The 19,604-nt window shown below is 35.8% G+C and overlaps 3 protein-coding genes across 5 annotated transcripts; 1 reads left to right on the forward strand and 2 right to left on the reverse strand.

Moving 5' to 3' along the window:
- Positions 1 to 5,404: 5,404 nt before the first annotated feature.
- Positions 5,405 to 7,522, reverse strand: rpl30 (ribosomal protein L30). The gene is made up of 5 exons (XM_065292967.1): positions 7,445 to 7,522; positions 7,279 to 7,327; positions 6,236 to 6,381; positions 5,610 to 5,740; positions 5,405 to 5,504 (listed from the first exon to the last, which is right to left on the reverse strand). Exons 2-5 carry the CDS (start codon positions 7,297 to 7,299, stop codon positions 5,452 to 5,454), a joined length of 351 nt encoding a protein of 116 aa, XP_065149039.1. The 5' UTR covers positions 7,300 to 7,327; positions 7,445 to 7,522; the 3' UTR covers positions 5,405 to 5,451.
- Positions 7,523 to 7,911: 389 nt separating this feature from the next.
- On the forward strand, positions 7,912 to 13,314 carry LOC135782594 (uncharacterized). 2 transcript variants are annotated; one of them, XM_065292976.2, is made up of 5 exons: positions 7,919 to 8,607; positions 10,205 to 10,417; positions 12,259 to 12,309; positions 12,720 to 12,761; positions 12,841 to 13,314. In XM_065292976.2, the coding sequence occupies exons 1-5, from the start codon at positions 8,424 to 8,426 to the stop codon at positions 12,858 to 12,860; spliced, it is 510 nt and encodes a 169-aa protein (XP_065149048.1). In that variant the 5' UTR covers positions 7,919 to 8,423; the 3' UTR covers positions 12,861 to 13,314. The 2 variants fall into 2 exon arrangements, with proteins under 2 accessions (XP_073668817.1, XP_065149048.1); XM_073812716.1 differs by having other exon boundaries at positions 7,912 to 8,607; positions 12,720 to 13,314.
- Positions 13,315 to 13,654: 340 nt separating this feature from the next.
- Positions 13,655 to 19,303, reverse strand: rida (reactive intermediate imine deaminase A). Of its 2 annotated transcripts, none has more exons than XM_065292996.2 (6): positions 19,119 to 19,303; positions 16,846 to 16,951; positions 16,680 to 16,734; positions 16,533 to 16,601; positions 14,246 to 14,301; positions 13,655 to 13,885 (listed from the first exon to the last, which is right to left on the reverse strand). In XM_065292996.2, the coding sequence occupies exons 1-6, from the start codon at positions 19,181 to 19,183 to the stop codon at positions 13,826 to 13,828; spliced, it is 411 nt and encodes a 136-aa protein (XP_065149068.1). In that variant the 5' UTR covers positions 19,184 to 19,303; the 3' UTR covers positions 13,655 to 13,825. The 2 variants fall into 2 exon arrangements, with proteins under 2 accessions (XP_065149068.1, XP_065149058.1); XM_065292986.2 differs by lacking the exon at positions 19,119 to 19,303 and adding an exon at positions 18,807 to 18,983.
- Between the last annotated feature and the right edge of the window lie 301 nt (positions 19,304 to 19,604).

Here is a 19,604-nt window from a genome sequence, read left to right on the forward strand (position 1 = left end):
TCAACGTTTTTCCTATTTAAGACGAGTAGTTTTACGAGCAAGTTTGGTGGCACAAAATAAAACGTAGCGCTTTTCTAAGCGGATTTAAAAGAGGAACTATATTGTATGGAGTAATAGCACTTTTGGGAGTACTTCGACTCGGCGCAGTAACACTCTCCCTCTCCCATTATGAGAGGGAGAAGGGGACCGGACTTTTCAGGCGAGTCGAAGTACTCCCAAAAGTGCTATTACGCCATAAAATATAGTTCCTCTTTTAAATCCGCTTAGAAAAGCGCTACGTTTTATTTTGTGCCATCAAACTTGCTCGTATAACTACTCGTCTTAAATAGGAAAAACGTTGATGTGTTTGGTCACTTCTAACTTTATCTCTGAGTGGTACCATTGAATGAATGGGGCTAAGCTAAATGCTATCGAAGTGTCGCAGCGCGCCCCAGCGCTTACGTGCACGCACTAAGATGATAGAGGGATGTATCAACAATTCTTAGTTAAGGTAATAACATAGTTTAACATTGAAAATGAGTAGACTATTCCTTTAACGGACAAACTTTTTACTAAGTTGTCTCCAATGATGACATGTTCTTCCGGTGGCGGCTACTGTAGCTTTTCTATGCCTTTCAAAAGCGAGAGGTGAGCATTGGACTGCGCAATTCGCAACCTTACCACTAGATGGTGATCAAATTTACACACAGCACCTTAAATTATTGTTAAATACACTTTTTTAAGATTAATAATGCTGTAGAAATATTGTTCATTGTTAGTTTATGTTAGCTAATGCTTTAACTTATTGTTGACAAATACAACCTTATTGTAAAGTGTTAACCATAGCTGTAATATACATGACAATGAGTCTGATTTAAAAGTCTTAAGTTAAACAAGTGGTTTAAAAACACTTAAATGAGTCTTTGGACTTTCTGATTTGAAAGCTGACAGTTCTCAAAAGCATAAATGAGAATTATGGGTGTAAGGATGTGATTTTTGATATTTGTTAAGACTAAAGTACAATAACATTTTTGTCGTTATGACCTATGGCTACAGACTGCAATGTTTTTGCACATATAAATAGTAATAATGTGTTATTGACTGTGTCAAAGGTGTGTTAATCCATAATTGTGAGAAATGAAAAATAAGTGATGTGACCCCAAGTCATGTAACGTTTAGACTTAGCTAAGACATCTCCAGGTGTGACCTCATAGCACAAAGTAACTTCTGTTAATGGGAACATTATTCATTTTTATATACAGTGGCTATGCAAGGGTATTTGTAATAATATGTATTCATTGAAAATGATAATAGATCTTCATTTGTTAGTGATGGTAATGTTGGGTATAGAACCATTAATGAAAGCGTTAGAGATGTATGTAAACATTTTACTTTGACTGTACTCTGTGTGTAGACTTCCATTATCAATGCAACTTAATCATTCAGTGTTTTATTGTGAAAGTGGTTTACCTATAAAAGTCACAAAAAATTTGTGTTGATAACACAACACATCAATATTGTGCTTATTTGGAATAAACTTAACCTGTAGATATTATTACAATACTTTCATAATATTCCTGGTAAAATAATTTTTTATTAATGGTTAGCACAAAATGAATTCACGAAAACAAGGTTGTTTGGTAGAATGTGTTTGTTTTTGTGGTGTTATACTGGCTTTTTAAATAATAAAATATTACAGTAAGGCTTTGTTATGACTGTTTATCTTTTTATTAGAATGTAATAATATCAAATGCTGTGCCATTATTGACTGTAAAGCTTTATTTATGGCCTATAATAATGGGCATCCTTATACTCTGACCTTCTGCTCAAAGTTTACAGAAGATTTAGGGTAGATCAAAGTAGATTCTCCACAAATGAAACATGGCATTAAGTTTGCATGACCAGATGAGACAGTTTCCCCCTTTTGAAGTTCTGCCTGATTCTGAGCACAACTATGTCAGAAGCAATCAGTTGGGTTATTAAAAATATGTATACAACATCCACTGACCTATTTTTGATGGCTCTGGACTCTTAGGACGCTGTCCACTGATGCAAAATAAATCTTGAGGTCATTTCTGTATTCACATCTCATAAATAATGCTCTATTTGTTCTCTAATTTTCCTAACAATTTCATTTTTTACCAATTTTTATTTTTGGAACGATCACTGCATGCATGCACTCAGTTGAGAGTGATTATATTATGTGTGTGGGTATTTAAGAATTAGATTTCTCAACCGAGCACACGTGACTGAGGAAACTGGGGCAATCGTTTTGTGAGGAGACTGTTTGAACTTTATCTCTGCTCAAGCGCTTTAGGGCTGTTTTATTTTTTTGCAGCTTTATATTTGTAATGCCCCAGCCTTATCTTAGAATATTGATATTGTTTAATAGGCTAAAGGCCGGAACAAAGCACTTAGGATACAACGTATAAAACAGAGAGAAACAAGACACCCCTCAAATAGTTTTAAACCTGTGTAGGTTTTGTTCTACTGAACACAAAATTTGTAATCAAGTAGTATTGGAGCACCGTTGACTTGAATAATGGGAAAAAAAACAATGGAAGTCAATGGCACTCCAAAACCGTTTGGTTCCAAACATGGCTTAAAAGGAACATTTCACAAGACTTCTTTAAGATGTCAATTATTTGGTGTCCCCAGAGTATGTATGTGAGGTTCTATTACAAAATACCATATAGATAATTTATTATAGCATGTTAAAATTGCTACCTTGTATGTGCATACCTGCAAACTCAGAAGGGCTGAAAAAGGTGACACATTGTATACGCGCCCGCACCCCCCCCCCCCCCCTTACTATTGTTATATAAATATGGTAACAGTTTACAATAAGGTTCATTAGTTAACATTAGTTAGCTACATTAGTTAACATGAACTAATAATGAACTGCATTAATACAGCATTTATTAATCTTTGTTAATGTTAATTTCAACAATTACTAATACTTTATTAAAATCTTGTTAACATTAGTTAATGCACTCTGAACTAACATGAACAAACAATTAAAGCTTAAATTTGTATTAAGTAACATTAACAAAGATGAATAAATACTGTAACAAATGTATTGCTCGTGGTTTGTTCAAGTTAGTTAATACATTAACTAATGTTAACTAATCAACCTTATTGTAAAGTGTTACCAAATATTCTTACATTTAGGCCAATCCTAAAAAAGTTATAATCTAAATATATCAAAAATTCCAGTATAGAGTCCAGTAGGTTGTTACAGTTAATATACAGTAACAGAAATTTGCATATTAAAAACGTGAAGTTGTTCATTTGAAAGATTAATTGAAAACACATGTAGTAGACGTAACACCACTATCTCACATTAAGTGCACTACATTTCTTCAGTCATGCATCCCTCTTTACAGTAAATACATTACAGCATACTTGATTTAATGTGAGGACAGTGAAATTGTACACTTATTATCAATCTTATAATGTACTTAAGTTACTCAGGCAATCAGTACAGGACATCGCTGGTTTATTTTGGCTTATAAAGTAAGTTATATCAACCAGCTCAGGTTAGCTGATAAAGTAGCATCAGAGTAAACATTTGTGCTTGCCTTTGAGGTGCGGGATGGCCCTCCTGCAATCGCTCATCACTTTTGTTTTGATTGCAGCATCACATGTTTAACAAAGGGTCCCTTGACAGAAGCAAATGTGATATGCATCCATATGTTTGCGCTTTATCTCTTCTCTCAGACCAGACGCGAACTTTTCTCTACAGTTTATGGCATACGCAGCACGCAGATGTCCCGCTACGGTGGCTCAACGCAAGCCATTCAGCGTTTGACATCAAAGTACCGCGAGACCAGACTTCTCCATATGTATTTGATTCGCTCTCGCAGTATTTTGATATCATAGGATTGCCCTGCGTGGCGCCAGATGAAGTCCCTCAGTTGTGTGTTTGTGCGTACCTCGCGACCACAGATTCTATCCATCTTCACCCTCTGACACTTTCGTCTCGTTTTTATTTGACGAATAAACAATGTAGCGAGTAACGTTAAGTGTCATTTCAAATGTAGTGGAGTAAAGAGTACAAATACCCAATCAAAAATGTAATTGAGTAGAGAGTAAAAGTTGCTTATATTTTTGATACTCAGTACAAAGTACAAAGTAGCCAAAAAAAACCTTAAGTACAGTAACAAAGTACATTTACTTAAGTACTTTACACCTCTGCGTGTGATTCACAGAACAAACGCACGCACAGAAAACGCGCTTAACGTTACCCCTTTCTTTCAGATGTGAAATCTATAAATCGCAAATTATCTTGAACTAGTATGCATCTGAACAGTAAGATTTCCACCTTTAAACGATGCCTAATTAATGCCATTGACATATAAAAGAGCGCATGTCAATGTTTAAACCCTTTATGAGCAGCAAGAATGGCTTATATTTTCAAAAACCTGCAGCAATCGGACAAGCAAAAGTGCCTCAAAGTGCCTCAAAACTAACCTCAAAACAAACGTCAGTGTCAGTACCGGTAGCGTGAAAAGTTTAATCCGCGGGAAAGCTGATGCAGCCAAGGCCTTTTAATAGAAGCTGCTGGCAACGCAAAGACCCGCCCTTCACGTAACCCCATTTGTTCAGCTCCCATCCATTGACCAATCGGCTATCCTAACCTTAACCACACTGTGATGACCTCACGTGATGACCAAAGAGCTTTCATTGTTTTTGTGAAACAGACCGCAGTAGGTTTTTGAAACTCCCGTTTAGACCCCCCCCCCCCCAAAAAAAACAAAAACTCTTCGGATCTACATGATTCACGTGGATGACCTTTTTCAATTCAAAACGGCGATTTTCGCCGAAAAGCGACTAGTTTGCAGGTATGTATGTGTGAATGTGCCATTTTGGCAGTCCTTTCAAATGCAAATAAGGCGATCTCTGCACTAAATGGCAGTGGCGTGGTTGGATTGTGCAGATTAAGGGGTGGTATTATCCCCTTTTGACATCACAAGGGGGGCTAAATTTCAATGACCTATTTTTTCACATGCTTGCAGAGAATAATTTACCGAAACAAAGTTTTATCTTTATCACATAGGTTGATAGAAGCACCGGGGACCCAATTATAGCACTTAAAAAAGGCAGATTTTCATGATGTGATAATCTCACTGGTAAAAAAAATTAATTGGAATATATTTAGCAGAAGGTCAATGGTGTTTGCACTGTAATGTATTTCCTCTTCATAACACAACTTAAATTCTACAGTTTGTGAAGATAAAACACTTCAAAAACTATGCCCTCTAGTGAGGCTTTAAAAAGCAGAACAACTAAATGGTAGTATGGATCAAGAAAAAACAACAACTTTTAAATAGAAATCAGATGAATTCTTATCTTATGAGGTTTCCTATACTTTAATGTCTTTGACGCCATAACAAAAGCAGAGAAAGAAAGAACCGAAAATCAATGACCGTTTTAATCACTTTATTTGTAATAACATCTGGTGGAATGGCTCTACTTCTCCCCCTGCTGCTGGTCTGGCATGCTTCTGATGATGTCAGAATCACCTATTTACAAAAGTAATCATTATTAAACATGTTAAGTACATAAAACAGTAGACAACCTGTATGATACACTTCATTCCTACATTTAAATGCATTAATAATACATACCAGGGTCAATGATCGCCAGTGTGCACACCCTGTAGTATTTACCACAGGCTGTACCGAGCTCAATATTGTTTCCACTGTAATGATGGACTCCAGTTTTGGCCAACATAGCGTAGTACTCGATTTCAGATTTCCTAGGAGCAGACCACAGTTTTAAAATGAATTCAATGAACAACTTTAAAGCTGGTATTAAGATGTTTTTTTGGTCAATTGGAGCACAAGTGGCGATGCTAAATACAGATATAAAACGTTTCGACCACATTCAATTTTAGTCGAAACGCACTAGATTGCCACTCTCCGCCTCTTGATCTAATGCCGAACACAATGTTTTTACATTGGACATGACTTCTAGCACAAACCAACAGTTTTTAGCACAACTTTTATGCATTCATTGAAAAGCAGAGGGACTCGCCCACAGACCACTCCCTCAAAGATACCCGGAGAGAAGTGGTCAAAAGAGAAGGACTTAAATACCAGGACGTAAACGTGAATGGGTCTCTACTTCATGCAATTGTGATCCAATCGACCAAAACGCATCTCAATACCAACCCCAAATTTGATAAGGATGTCTACTGATACAATGGTATTATACTAAGAAAATCATTCTGAAACATGCAAACAGTGTATACCTCAGAGCAGGGCAGTTGTTAGCCAGGATTACTAGTTTGGCTTTGCCTTGCCGGATCATCTTCTGGGACTGTTTGTATCCAAGAACGTATTTACCGCTCTTCATTACAAGCTGCAGTCTGGAGTTGATGGACTCCAAGGACTTTTTCTGTAAATATGCACATGAAGAAGACAAAGTCATTAGTAACCAATCCCTCTTTTTTTCAAGTTTAATAAACTTCACACATAAATATGTTTGAAATTGACCTTTTGACAACCAACCTAAACTCATGTCTGGCATTTACAAAATAATTCAATTATTTAGCTCAAATAATAGTTATTAAACCGTTAAATCAATAGACCGCCCCTCTAAATTCACTCTTCTTACAATAAAAATTACATCGGTCAATGAACTCCAGTTTCACCCACACGAATAAATACTGTAGCAAATTGTAATTTAGTTTTGTTAACGTTACTACGCTTTGATTATGTATACTTCAGTATTCTGTTAAGTAAACACTGCAATATTTACTATGGTAAGGTAATACTACAGCATCTAGGAATTTTACCACAATAAATACAAAGGTATCCTGTAGTATTTTAACGTGGGTGGTCACATATGCACACTGTTTAAATCATGCATCATCAATCCTGTATCTTTCTGTCACTCCGCTCAATGTATGCATTTCTCGATAACGGGGAAGTGTTTACTTAACTTCTTATTTTAATGTCATCAACATTGTCTTATAAAGACCTATTTCAGTTCTTAAATCAAGTCTGGAATCTATGAAACTGTAACATGTGCAACTTAAGTTACGATACGTTTAATAAAACACCACCCTGGAGAAAAATAAGACTGTCAAAGCTGTTTCACTGCTCAACTTGATCACATTTAATATACTCAAGCTTCCCACATCGTAACTAAGGTAACGACTAATAAAACGTAAACTGTGTAAGTAAATATAAATGGTTTCGTAGTATATAAAAGCATTCATTTTCAGCATGAGGCCTGTAGCTAGCCTCCACGTGAAGTTCTCCGGCATGCGCAGGGCTGCGCTCAACTCACCGCTTTCTTTGCTGCCACCATTTTCACTGATTAGTCCGATCTGGCCAACCTAAACACAGTTAAAGCGATACATCAAGATGTGCGCTTTCAAAACAATGCGTTTAAATTTCTCTTGCAAGTATTAAAATGCGCTAATTTTTATCATTTTCAGCAGAGCCGCGCTCACCTCCTGATCACACCAAGATGGCCTCGTAGAGAAAGGGCTTCCCAGCGTGCAATGCGCGAGTAACACTCATGCTGTAGTATCGCGAGAACCTAAGTAGCTTGAGATATGAGGCGTGTTCGACTTCAAGAACTGACAAGCAGGTGACGTCAAAGTACCGCGAGAGCGATGTGTGAAATGATACGAAGTCTAATATCAACTCGCTCTCGCGGTACTTTGACGTAATGCCACCGTATGAAGTCGAACACACCGACTCTCAGGACTTTAAAAGGAGCATTTACTTTCATAAATAGATGATGCCTTGTAAGATGTAAGTTTATTTAAAAAAAACACAGAAACTAAAAAGTAAGATTTATTTATTACCTACAATTTTTTTTAAATCTATAAGAATGACGGATAAAACAATCACAAAAACAAGGAAACCAGTCGATCCTGGATACATTCCAAATTGTATAGTATTTTCTTAATTGTACAATTAAAATCTACGAAGCACTACAGATAACGCAGATGATATCACGATATACGAAAGAGATATCAATTAATTTTCCATTTGCCTGTCTAAATAATTAAGGTTAATCGATGAAAACGATAAGATGTGTTTTAATTTAGGCTTGTTTGAAGTAGATCCTCAAGTCGCCTGCAGATGTCGCCAAAATGACTAAATAACGAATTTCTTTAAAAAGCTATTTAAAAAGTTTTTTCTTAATTTTTGCGTCCTAAAGCCAATTTTCTCAAATGTTTTTTGTGACGTATTTAAAATTTAAGTTAATTTAAAAACAGATTATATTTTTTTTCTAAAACTAATTTCTAAAACGACATAATCAGACATTCAGTTTAGACTCTAGTAATTTTAGTCAGAGACAGAGAAAAAAACTAGTTTGCTGCCATTTTTACTTTGCGAATAAGGACAGGTTTGCATAATATGGCGACCGCTTACATAGGCATACATCCAAATAAAGCGTGCGTTACCTGCTGATAGGTGATGACCGTCCCTGTCAAATGCTCGTGGTTTATTAGAGGAGTCTCGTGCACTTGTTGTGCGCCGCAGGCTGGTTACAGTAACACTCAACAGTGTTTGACTTCAACTTCAACAGACACAATGGGATGCGCATCTAGCTCGACTACAACTCAAGACACAACACAACCCAACACCAAACAAGATGAAGGTAAGTTCACCGTGTTTTAATTTTGCCATACAACTCTTTAAAAGCAGCTTTGTAGTTCATGAACAATTGTTAGTTATGTACAGACACTGTATGTCGTCTATTGATCATGTGATTTCTTTATGTGGACACAAATGTATGCTAAATTCAACATACGATCGTAATCTTAGTTACTTTTCGGATCCTGGGTCACCCTAATTTGAAACTGAACCCGCAACCTTTGTGTAATAGATCCAGACCTGTATCCATCATGCTGTCATCTGCCCATGCAGTTTAGTTCAACTTGACTCCATAGTCTCCTGTGGAGAGACTTACAGTATTATTTACAAAGCCCACTGGAACAACCAAGGGTTAAATGCCTTCCACCACACAAACTGGCATCTCAGGGGCCAGATTACAGAAATTTCCTATCTTACATTCTGACAAATTCAATCCAAACTGCAATCAATATGCGTTTTAATGAAGGGATTTTAAAGTTTTTGTCATACAGGACTTGGATCTGAGGAGTTATTTGAGGAATTCTTTGACTGTCAGTGGGGGTCTTCCTCACCTTGTTCCTTCAAGAGTGATGATGCATATCAACCTGTTACACGCATCATTTAAACTATGTGTATATTTGTGGACCTGTGAAGAAGGTTTCATGCAAATAATGTGTACTTTAGATCACGCAATTCAGATATAACCGCTGTTTGCCTGTTTTACTACATTAATTTCTTTTATATTAGGAATTTGATCTACATTTATATAGGAATAATTATTATTATAATTAATCCAGGATGTTAATGATTTCCTTATAGTGTCAGATAATTATTAACTATATAGTTTCAACACTGTATGCTTAGTGTGAATTAATAGCACGCCTCAGTTTCCTTATGATCACCAGATGTTATTCAAATAATAGGTATGCAAACTTGTCTATTAATAAAGAAACATCTTGCACATCTTTATAACAATGGGAATTTTACCATGATCAGACTTGGAATATTCTTTACAAAAATTAAAGTCACCAAAACAAGAGGAATAATATCACTGGTTGTCATAGGTGATATTATTATGGATTATAATATGGGGGATTATATTGTGAACCGGCGCTGTCCATTAAAAGCAAAAACATAAATTTGATTTCCAACAGTGAAAGACACGAAAAGCATAAAAAAAAACACAAAATACAATCTTATTTAATATACAGTTAAAATATATTTAAGGGTGCTTAATTCACCTGCTATTGCCCACCAGAAGAGTAAAAGTCAACATAGATGTTTTTCACATGTTCTGTGTTTATATTAAGGGGAAAATCTTCTGAAAGGATTTAAATATAGTAAAATGTGTTAAAGAGAGATGTGTGCACTACAATCCTATTGGTGGCTGAAAGGATTATCAAAACAGCCCAAAGTATTTACATGTTACCTTGTATTTAAGCCACATTTCTCCTGAATGCAATTATAATGGGTGGTGAAAAAACTGTGAATGACATTTGCATTCTTCCGAAGTTTACAGGCCAAGCTATAATCACAACCCTGCCACAGCCCAGGATCCAATGAGAAATATACTATTATTAGATTGTTTTTAAACGCTTTTATGTTATGTGTTAAACTCTAAGAGACAGGGAATGAAAACGGTGGTCCTGCTGTGGACAGTGAGACAAATCCAGAACAATCCCAGGCTGAGGAATCTCCACAGACAGCCACTGATGAGACCATCACACCTGATGCTGCTGACCCTGTAGAAGCTGCCAATGATCAGGCTGAAGTAGCAGAAACTGACCCCTCAACCACAGGTGAAGGTCATGAAGAACCTGCAGCAGGACAAAGTGGTAAGTTGAAATTTTTCTTAAGACAACCAGGAGAAATATGTATATTAAAACAGTAAATACACTACGGGGCGGTAGGGTTATAGATTAATCCAGGAATAGTCCTTAGTTATTTTAGGATATTTATGTAGTTTTTACAAACAAACCTTACAAAAACTATACTTATGTGCATCTTGAGAGAAAACAATGGCACTGATGTATGTTAAAATATGGCTTTTTTAAAATTAAGGCTGCTCAAACATCCATTTTAGTCTGTGACAAGGATAAGCCCTGTCCGGGAAACCACCCCTATAATATATAAATACAAGTTGCAGAAAGTGAACTGCTCAAAGTCATACTCAAGATCAATGTACAATGAACCTTGTGTGCTGCGTGTGTGCATGCAAATAGCTCGTGCTCTTTCAAGAAGCGTATCTCTGAATGCAAAATATTATGCACATTCCCTTTAGTAATGGAAAGCCTATAGTCATGATTTAACGTATATCCGTGACATTGTTTTGTCTTAAGATACACACATTGTAATGTATGTCTGTAAAAAAATTTGTAATTGTACTAATATGAATAAGGCCTTAAATAAGAGTTTAACTTGGTTATAGCTTGCACTAGTTACCTTTTAAGTGCCCTGACAAGTTTACTGTCCATATAGTTCTCCAATTCTCCTGTCCAGCCCATACCAAAAGTTTGTAGTTCTTACACCTGCAACTCATACATAACATGATTTTGGCTGCATAGACACACAGCGGCTACTGTATGCGTTATGAATATAAAATCAATGATTTAAATAGGAGTTCGAAACATTTTTCCTTTCTTTATTTATAATTGATCGGCCCATATCTGGAAATCACCAAGGACTATAGCATGCGTCATTGCCAGGATTTCAAATGTAAATGACAATGTATCACCAATGCAAATATTATGGGTACAATGTGGAACGAAAGACTTTTCTTTGAAATTGTCAAAAAACAATGACTAATCACAGAACACAATACAAACAACAACACAACAGGAAATAATACTCTGAAATTAGTACTGATAAGCAACTGATATTAATACTAATGTGTCATTGATTCAATTCAGACTTGATAGCATTAGCTACAAACAGTAAATGAAAAGATGAACGCAAGCTTGATAGTTTTTAAAGATGATTTTAAAGCACTGTTTTTCTTACAATTTAAGTGAATGGTGACCTTAAAATACCACAACACTTAGTCCTTATGAATTGGGAGCTATAGATGTACGAAAGCTTGGTGTGAAGAATTATTAATTACATCTTTTGAAAGCTACATTTTTGTTAACATGATCTCTTTTTAACAAGCAGCGTGTGAGGTACCATTTATGTCCGTAACAGTTTAATAATAGTTTGACTCTGGGCTGCTGCTTAAAGTCCCCCTGTAGTCGATAATTTATCCCTAAAAATTAACATCTTTCAGCGTCAAAACAGCATGTGTAAAAGTGTTTTGCCTTAAAATAGCTAGAATGTAACTCTGCACCCTTACCTAATTTAGTATACACGGATCTCTGAATATGCAAATTAGTCCCCACCTCTACTTTACCTCTACACTAAATCACACCTAATCCACTGTGTGGACACGAAAGGCTGCATGTTTGTGACCTAGGAAACCAGGGCAGTGCATTTGCACATGGTTTGTCTTAAAGTATATTAAAACCTTATTAAAAACTTTATTTAATAAAAACTTGATTTTTTTACCTGAGGCCACTTTAACAAAATTCTAAGGTGGGTACCAGCCTTTATACATATGTCACAATATAAAGACATTTTCAATGGCTTAGACTTTCCCTCAGCTATGCACCACACTTATACTGATAATTTTCTATTTACACAGAAAACACAACTGAGGACAAGACAGATTCCTCCACTCCAGAGAACGCACCTGGTGGGTTATATAATGCAAGAAAAACTTAATAATAAATAAATAAATAAACAATAATTATCTGCAAGAGCTGTATTTAATTTTGGAATCACAGGATGTCACAGGAATCCAAAATTAAGCCTTAAATGAAGTTCACTAGATTCATAAATTTTAAAGAGGAAATTTTTTATGCTTCTTGCCTACAAAATCCGCTAGGCTACAATATTAAGGTTATTGGAAGGTTTCAAGGTTATACCGGCCAAAATAAAAAAAGTTTCTATATTACATATGGATAATCCATAATGCATACACACGACCAAAATGTTATAATGTTAAAACCAAAAAGTAATATGCCAAAATGTAATACGTTGGATAAAGGGTTTGTTAAAATCATGAGAAATAATGATAGTGATGCTTGCCATTTCTTTCCACAGAAAACAAAACTGAGGATTCCTCCCCTCCAGAGGAAGCTCCTGGTAAGTGGGATATAAATAAACAATCTGGCATCTCCTGACAATGTACGTCGGATTTCATAACCTGTATCAACTTTTTCAGCCTCTACTGAAGAAAGTTAAGTCTGCATCGATCGGCACAGCTACTCCTCAATCAAGACTCATTTTAGTAAAGTCAGCATTTTAAAATTACAAGTACAACATGTTAATGTGGTGAATACTTATTGCTTGCTTGTTGCCAAGAAATAGACCAGCTGGTCTAGTAAATCCCTGTGCCTTTCTTTATATAGATATATATCTCAGTGGTTCCCCCAAAGTTTTATAACATTTAAAAAAAATCATTAATTCTGTGTGATCGAACCTCAGCACCTCATTTAATAATTCAATACATTTTGTTTAATTCAGATTGTACATTTGAGATTGTTTTCTGTCAAGAATTATTTTTTGGTGGACCGCAAAGGGATGCACGCCGAAGATTTTGAGAACCACTGATTTATATAATGCAGATACCCAACACCAGGTATAGTTTAATGAATTGGTGTTGCTTTAACTATAGATCTTCTATTGGTGCCTCTCCTTATTGGCTTAAAATAGTGCATAAAAGCCAAACAATATATTAAAACTGTGATTTACTTGATAATAATAGTTAAAAGTTTTTGACTATTAAAATTTCTAATCTTTAAGAAAGATTATGAATTTAAAATTATGACCATAAAATACGTGAAAATCAGGCCTTTATTTGTTATAGAACATTCCTTTATTGTTTTCTTGCAGAGGCAACTAATCTTGAAATGGTGAAATGTCTTTGTGGTGTTTAAGTCTAATGTGAATATAGTGTATTTTTAAGAACTAAAAATAAAGTTTAACTTTGACTATATTCAGAAATGTTGGTATTATTGATGACATAAGTAAATTGATGACAGGTCAACAGTATTTTTTACTTTGTAATACAATAATCACTGTTACATATAAGGGCAATTGAATATTATACTTGGTTTCAGTGCAGGGGATGTGTATTTATGTTGGGGCCACTGTTTGTCACCCTTCAGCTGTATTTAGAGTTTATGATGCATGCTGTGGTCAGTCAGTCAAGAGGAATCAGTGATGGGTCCCAACACAGCGATTGCTTCAATCTCAACAAGTCCACCCTGTAAAAGTGACAGTCGATTTTTATAATTATGGTACTTCAGTTTACAATTTATATTCTAAAAAAAAAGGGTTTACATTTACATGTATGCATTTGGCTGACGCATACAAAGCAACTTACAGTAGTGCATTACAAGGTATACATTTATCAGCATGTGTGTTCTCTGGGTTCGAACAAATGACCTTTTGTGCTGCAATGCTCTACCTCAGTTATACAGGAGGGTTTTTCACAACAATGCCTAATCTACAGGACCCTTAAAACTACAAAAAAAAAAACAGTTTGTGCTTCTCTCGATGATAAAGGTTCTCTATGACGCCCAAATAACCTTTAAGGAACCTTAATTTTAAAAGTGTGTACTTACTCTGGGCAGGGCAGATACTTGATAGGCAGCTCTGGCTGGGAAATTGCAGGTGAAAACTAGGCAAAAATAGAAAGGGACAGGGAAAGTAAAACAGACATTACTACAATATCCTGAAAATAGGGATGGGCAATATAAACAATATGCAATATAAACGATAGAAAATTGGCATACGATAGAGATTTTAAATCTATTGCACTATCACGATAATGCATGTTAATGAAACAATCTACCCGCGAACTTTAGAGCCACGAGCTGCAGCCGAATAAACATGGATGAAAGCGTCAGCGAAACAGAGGAACTCGCGAAAAAGACAGATGCAACATCTATTTTTTGGATTTAAGCCATAAGTTACATAAGTTAACTGCTGCTCCACGCGCGAAATTGGCATTATGGTCTAGTAATTGTGAAACATGCATATATATATGTTTTTTAGCAGATAGATCTTGTCGGCTTTATCATTTTAAAAGTAGATCACCACACAAAAAAGTCTGGACACCCCTGACGTAGAGTGTGTCAGGCAAAAGTTCCAGCTAAGAGAGGTAACAAGACTAATCTGGCCATAACGGTTTACTTTTACTTACTTTTTTAGCAGTTTGGCTTTTGTAAGGGTCTATATAACCTGTTCTGAAACGAGTCTATTGAAATTATTATATCGCAATACATATCACTATCGCAAGAGGCTGCAATGTATAACGCAATATGGATTTTAGGCCATATCGCCCATCCCTACCTGAAAATGTATCAGCGTTTATTCTATAGGAACACAGAGACAAAGTAAAATATGCTTTCTCTGCTCTGAGAGAGTCCTTAGTATAGTTGCTATTCAGGGTTGCCACTCCAAATGTTACATTTCCAGACTTTCACCGATTTAAAATACGAAGATGCCATGAGCCTGATAAAGTAGTGTTCACTGAGTTTATAAAAAATTTGCTTAAATATGTTAAATAAATAAACAATGCCAATAAATGGCTGTTTAGATACTTGAAATTAAATTTTATTATTAAATTATTAACTAAAATGTAAAACGACAAACAAAATTAAAAAATCTAAACGAAAATTACATGACTTAAAAAATCCCAGACTTTCAATCTCTGGAATAAACTTTTTAAAATTCCATGAGATTCCAGAAATTCCATGACCCATGGGAATTTGCACAAATGTACTTTCTGGACAAGTGTACACTCTCAGAAAAAGGTACAAAAGCTGTGACTAGGATGGTACCCCTTAAAAAGGTACAAATATGTGCCATACAGGTACATATATGAATACATTGTATTCATATGTATCTATTAGGAACTAATATACATTCTTTAGGTACAAAGGTGTACTTTTTAAAAGCGTAGTGTAGCACCCCCCCAGGTTTTGTACCTTTTATTTCGAGAATGTAGTCAATTGCATGTTTTCTGTGGCGAACGAATGGTACATTATGAGAAATCATCATTTTAAATGTGAAAAATCACCTTTGAATGACATGAGGTTGTGGTTATTGTGGTTAATCTTTTCCTTAAATTCCTTTCTTCTGTCCCAGATACAACACCGGTACTAAACCATAGTGGTAGGAAACTGCAAATACTGTAGCTCTGTGGTGCTGTCATAACATCGCTCTGTTAACATCGAATCCGGCCTAGCAACATTGGCTTAACCAATGGCATGAATTTAGGACGGGACTACCGTTTCTCTGACTAGGTGTCAAAATTCGACTACAGAAACAGAAGCATCTTACGTCCATACGCCTATGTATTTTCAGCATTACATAATACACGTGAACAGTATTCAAAAATATTAACTTGTGGTCTAGTTTTATGTCACATGATGGAAAGTTGTGTGTGGTAGGAGGCAGTGATGATGGGCTGTTGGCCAGAAGGGGAGTCTATCGCTTCACAAAACCACACTGTATCTGTTTACATGCAGATTAGAGTAGGATTACCCTTATAAATTAAATTAAAGAGGAAATACCCTCATCGTGGCATCATTGTGTTACATTTGCATGATCCATAATCTTGTGCTTGACAGGAAAAGAATGCATTATAAAGTATGTAAAATAACCTAATATACACCAACCATGGTTATTTCTGACCCAGACAGGCCGCTTTAATACTGTGCAGAAATATGTTTGAGGTTTTGTTTGTTACCAAAAGCTTTGCATAGCTTTTCATTTGCGAATACTCTCTACACGTCTCTATGGTTGTAGGTACAAGGGTGATTTAACACACTTTGTGGTGAATTATGCCACCGTGAGACTTGAATGAAACCCGGCCAATTACATGTCTTGTACAGTCTTACTTACATTGCTTGTAAACCTCATTGACATTATTGAAGTCATTTATGTCTGCCAGCAGCACCGTTGTCTTGACAACTGAAAAAATAAAAAGATAGACTTAACTTTATCATTGATGTAACAAACATCTAGCACAAATGAAAGATGATCACCTACCATTTTCATATCCACATCCTGCAGCTTTTAGAATCTCACCCATGTTAATAAGAGCCTTTTAGGATGTAAAAATAAAACATGTTCCAAGCATGTCATTTCTGGTATCCCATACTTAAAAGTAAAATATTTATATGATGATCGCTGTATGTGTTATTTTATGCCTCACCTGCTTGGCCTGGGCCTGCACCCCTCCTGCTACCAGCTGCCCTGATAATACATCCATGCCCAGCTGTCCTGAGATATACATTGTGCGATCCACCACGACAGCCTGGCTGAATGTAACACCAGAATTTATAGGTATTTATATAGATTTTTTATTTAGTAGTTTTAAGTAGCTGTAAATATTTAAGGATGAGTTCAGTGAGGGACCAGTTATTGAGCATAAAGTACATTAACAATCAGCATTGAAAACTCCTTACCTTACCCCGCTTTAAAACAAGCTAATAATAATAATAATTTAGAGTATGATCACATAATATGATTTTCAAAAAATTCAAGTACGTAAAGTAACCTGCATTTTTATTTTTAAACGGAGTGGGCGATAGAGAGGTAAAAGCAGCTTTGAATCGATTCTGGCTAGAGGGGATACAGCTACGGCCTAAATCCCGTGAAATATTACGGCGGTTTCCGGACTGGGATTAGACTACGTTAGTCCTAGACTAAAATAAATGTAAGAGCTGTCCAAACTGACAAAAGCTTGCCCTGACACATCTTAAAATACATCAGTGAACTTTATTTTTACTCAATAAACACATGTGATGTTTTTAGTTAAGGTGGTTTTTTTAAACTAAGGCCTAGTCCTGGTTTAAGCTAATTCCTGTCCGGGAAACTAGTCTAATTAGGTTTGGGGCTAGGATTAAGATGACAACAGCGCTCATCCAGAGAGATTTCAAAAGATTTTCGCCTTAGCTGTATCCCTTCTAGCCACAACCCTTTGCCCTACTCTGCCATCTGCTGGAATAATCAGTACACTACAGGTCAACTAAAGAAAGTAAAGCCTTGCTTAAAGGGCTAGTTCGCTTAAAAAGAAAAAAATTGCCCATATTTTACTGAGCCTCATGACTGGTCGGAGTTATTTTAAATAATACCTTGGCCCTTTTCAGCTTTATAATGGCACTGGATAGTGCCCCATTTTAATAGCTCCAAAAACCAAAACTAACTCATCCAGGTGTTAAATGTTATCCAAGGCATTACAGTTTGAAAAGTTGTGTCATATGTCATTTTACATCCTGACCTTAACTCTCTCGTGAACATGTGTACCAATTTGTAAAATTTGAAATTTAAATATTTCCTTGCAAAACCCATCACTTTACCACTCATTAACTTGATTTGTATATATATACAACATTATCCTTAAAGGTATTGCGGAGGGTTTTTTTTTCCCGGGTGGATCATCAAGACTATTGGTCCTCCTAGTTGTCAATCAAGAGTGTTGTGCAATTGCATTTTTTTTTTAAAAGTGGAGAAGGGTGGTTCTTTTCTAAAATTCAAGAAAATTCTCCGCTACACCTTTAAGTGTTCAGCTGAAGAAAGGAGTAGACCTACATTTGGGATGGCATGAAGGTATGTAAATGATGAGATTGTTTATTTTTTATTTTTGAGTGATCTTAAATTTAGGACAGATTCCAGTTTAGTGATTGGGGTATAAAACACAATATTACAGATAAGTCCAGCCCTTACAGGTCCAAGACCAAAGTCTAGTTAATGTGTGTCTAATTCTAGCTCAGTTTAGAAATAGTTAGGTATATAAAGCAATCATTAATAAAAACCCAAACGTTTTAGATAAAGAGATTTAGGTTATATGCTGTAAGTAAATATATTATATTATCATTTAAACATTGTATTGTAATATTAAAGCTATAACCTTGTGCACATGTGCTAAAATAAGCATGTTAAACTCAGGTCAAGGCAATGAACTTCAGACCTCCTCCTAACTGTTTATTGGTTGAAACATAAACTCCCCGATATATTATAACATTTGGTGAGGAAATAATCTTTTAAATATGATGCAAATGATTAACTGTAATAACGTTGCATTAAAACTTAGCGGTACGTAGCCTAGAATAGATTTAAAAGAATGAAACCTCATCTGTTTCAATAAAGTTTATGCATATAAAGTTATCCTACCTGTATATGCCCTGTCTAATAGGGGCGTTAGTTGTATATGGGATCTTTCTTTGTACATAAGTCATCTCGTCCAAACACTAACGTTACATGTACAGTATATCATATGCGAAGTTAACAAATCAATGTTTTTAGGTTCATTGCCACTGTGGCGAACAACGACACGCCCCGAACAAATATTGCACTGCAATGTTTAACCCACGTCAGGTCTTTTTGTCTTGTTATAGCCGCGTGCTTTAAGCAAATATAATAATCCATATGCCACAGCAGGTCGCGTGCGCGTCTGATAATCATAAACAGCGCGTGCTCGTTCACCTGTAGGGTCCGATCGCACCTGGAGCAGCTGCAGTGTGAATGATCTTTCTGATAATCGCAGACATCTCTGATGTGAAACAGATTTAAACACAAAGTTAAAGATCTCAACAGTCCCACTCAAACGTAAAACTGAGGAGATCAATTATGAGACAAGTGTGGTGTGCTTCACTTCCAGTTGTAGGCGGGGCTCTTTTTTACCGTAACTATCCGAATATAAGGAGCCTTCCTGTTCTTAATCTACAATTTTAATCTTACAAGTTTAACAAATTACTGTTATGTTCAGGTAAAATTTGAGGAGGAAAAGGGAGAGCGAATTGGCAACAAGGTAATCAGCTTTGCTCTTTATAAAATAATTAAAAAGTTGACGTCAGAGCTGTATGTATTAGGACAAACACGGTAATTCGTAAATAAACATGCCAAAAGTGTTAAAGGGGACATTTCACAAGACTTTTTTACGATGTAAAATAAATCTTTGGTGTCCTCTGA

Source organism: Paramisgurnus dabryanus, chromosome 19 (assembly GCF_030506205.2).
Source record: "Paramisgurnus dabryanus chromosome 19, PD_genome_1.1, whole genome shotgun sequence".
NCBI lineage: Eukaryota > Metazoa > Chordata > Actinopteri > Cypriniformes > Cobitidae > Paramisgurnus > Paramisgurnus dabryanus.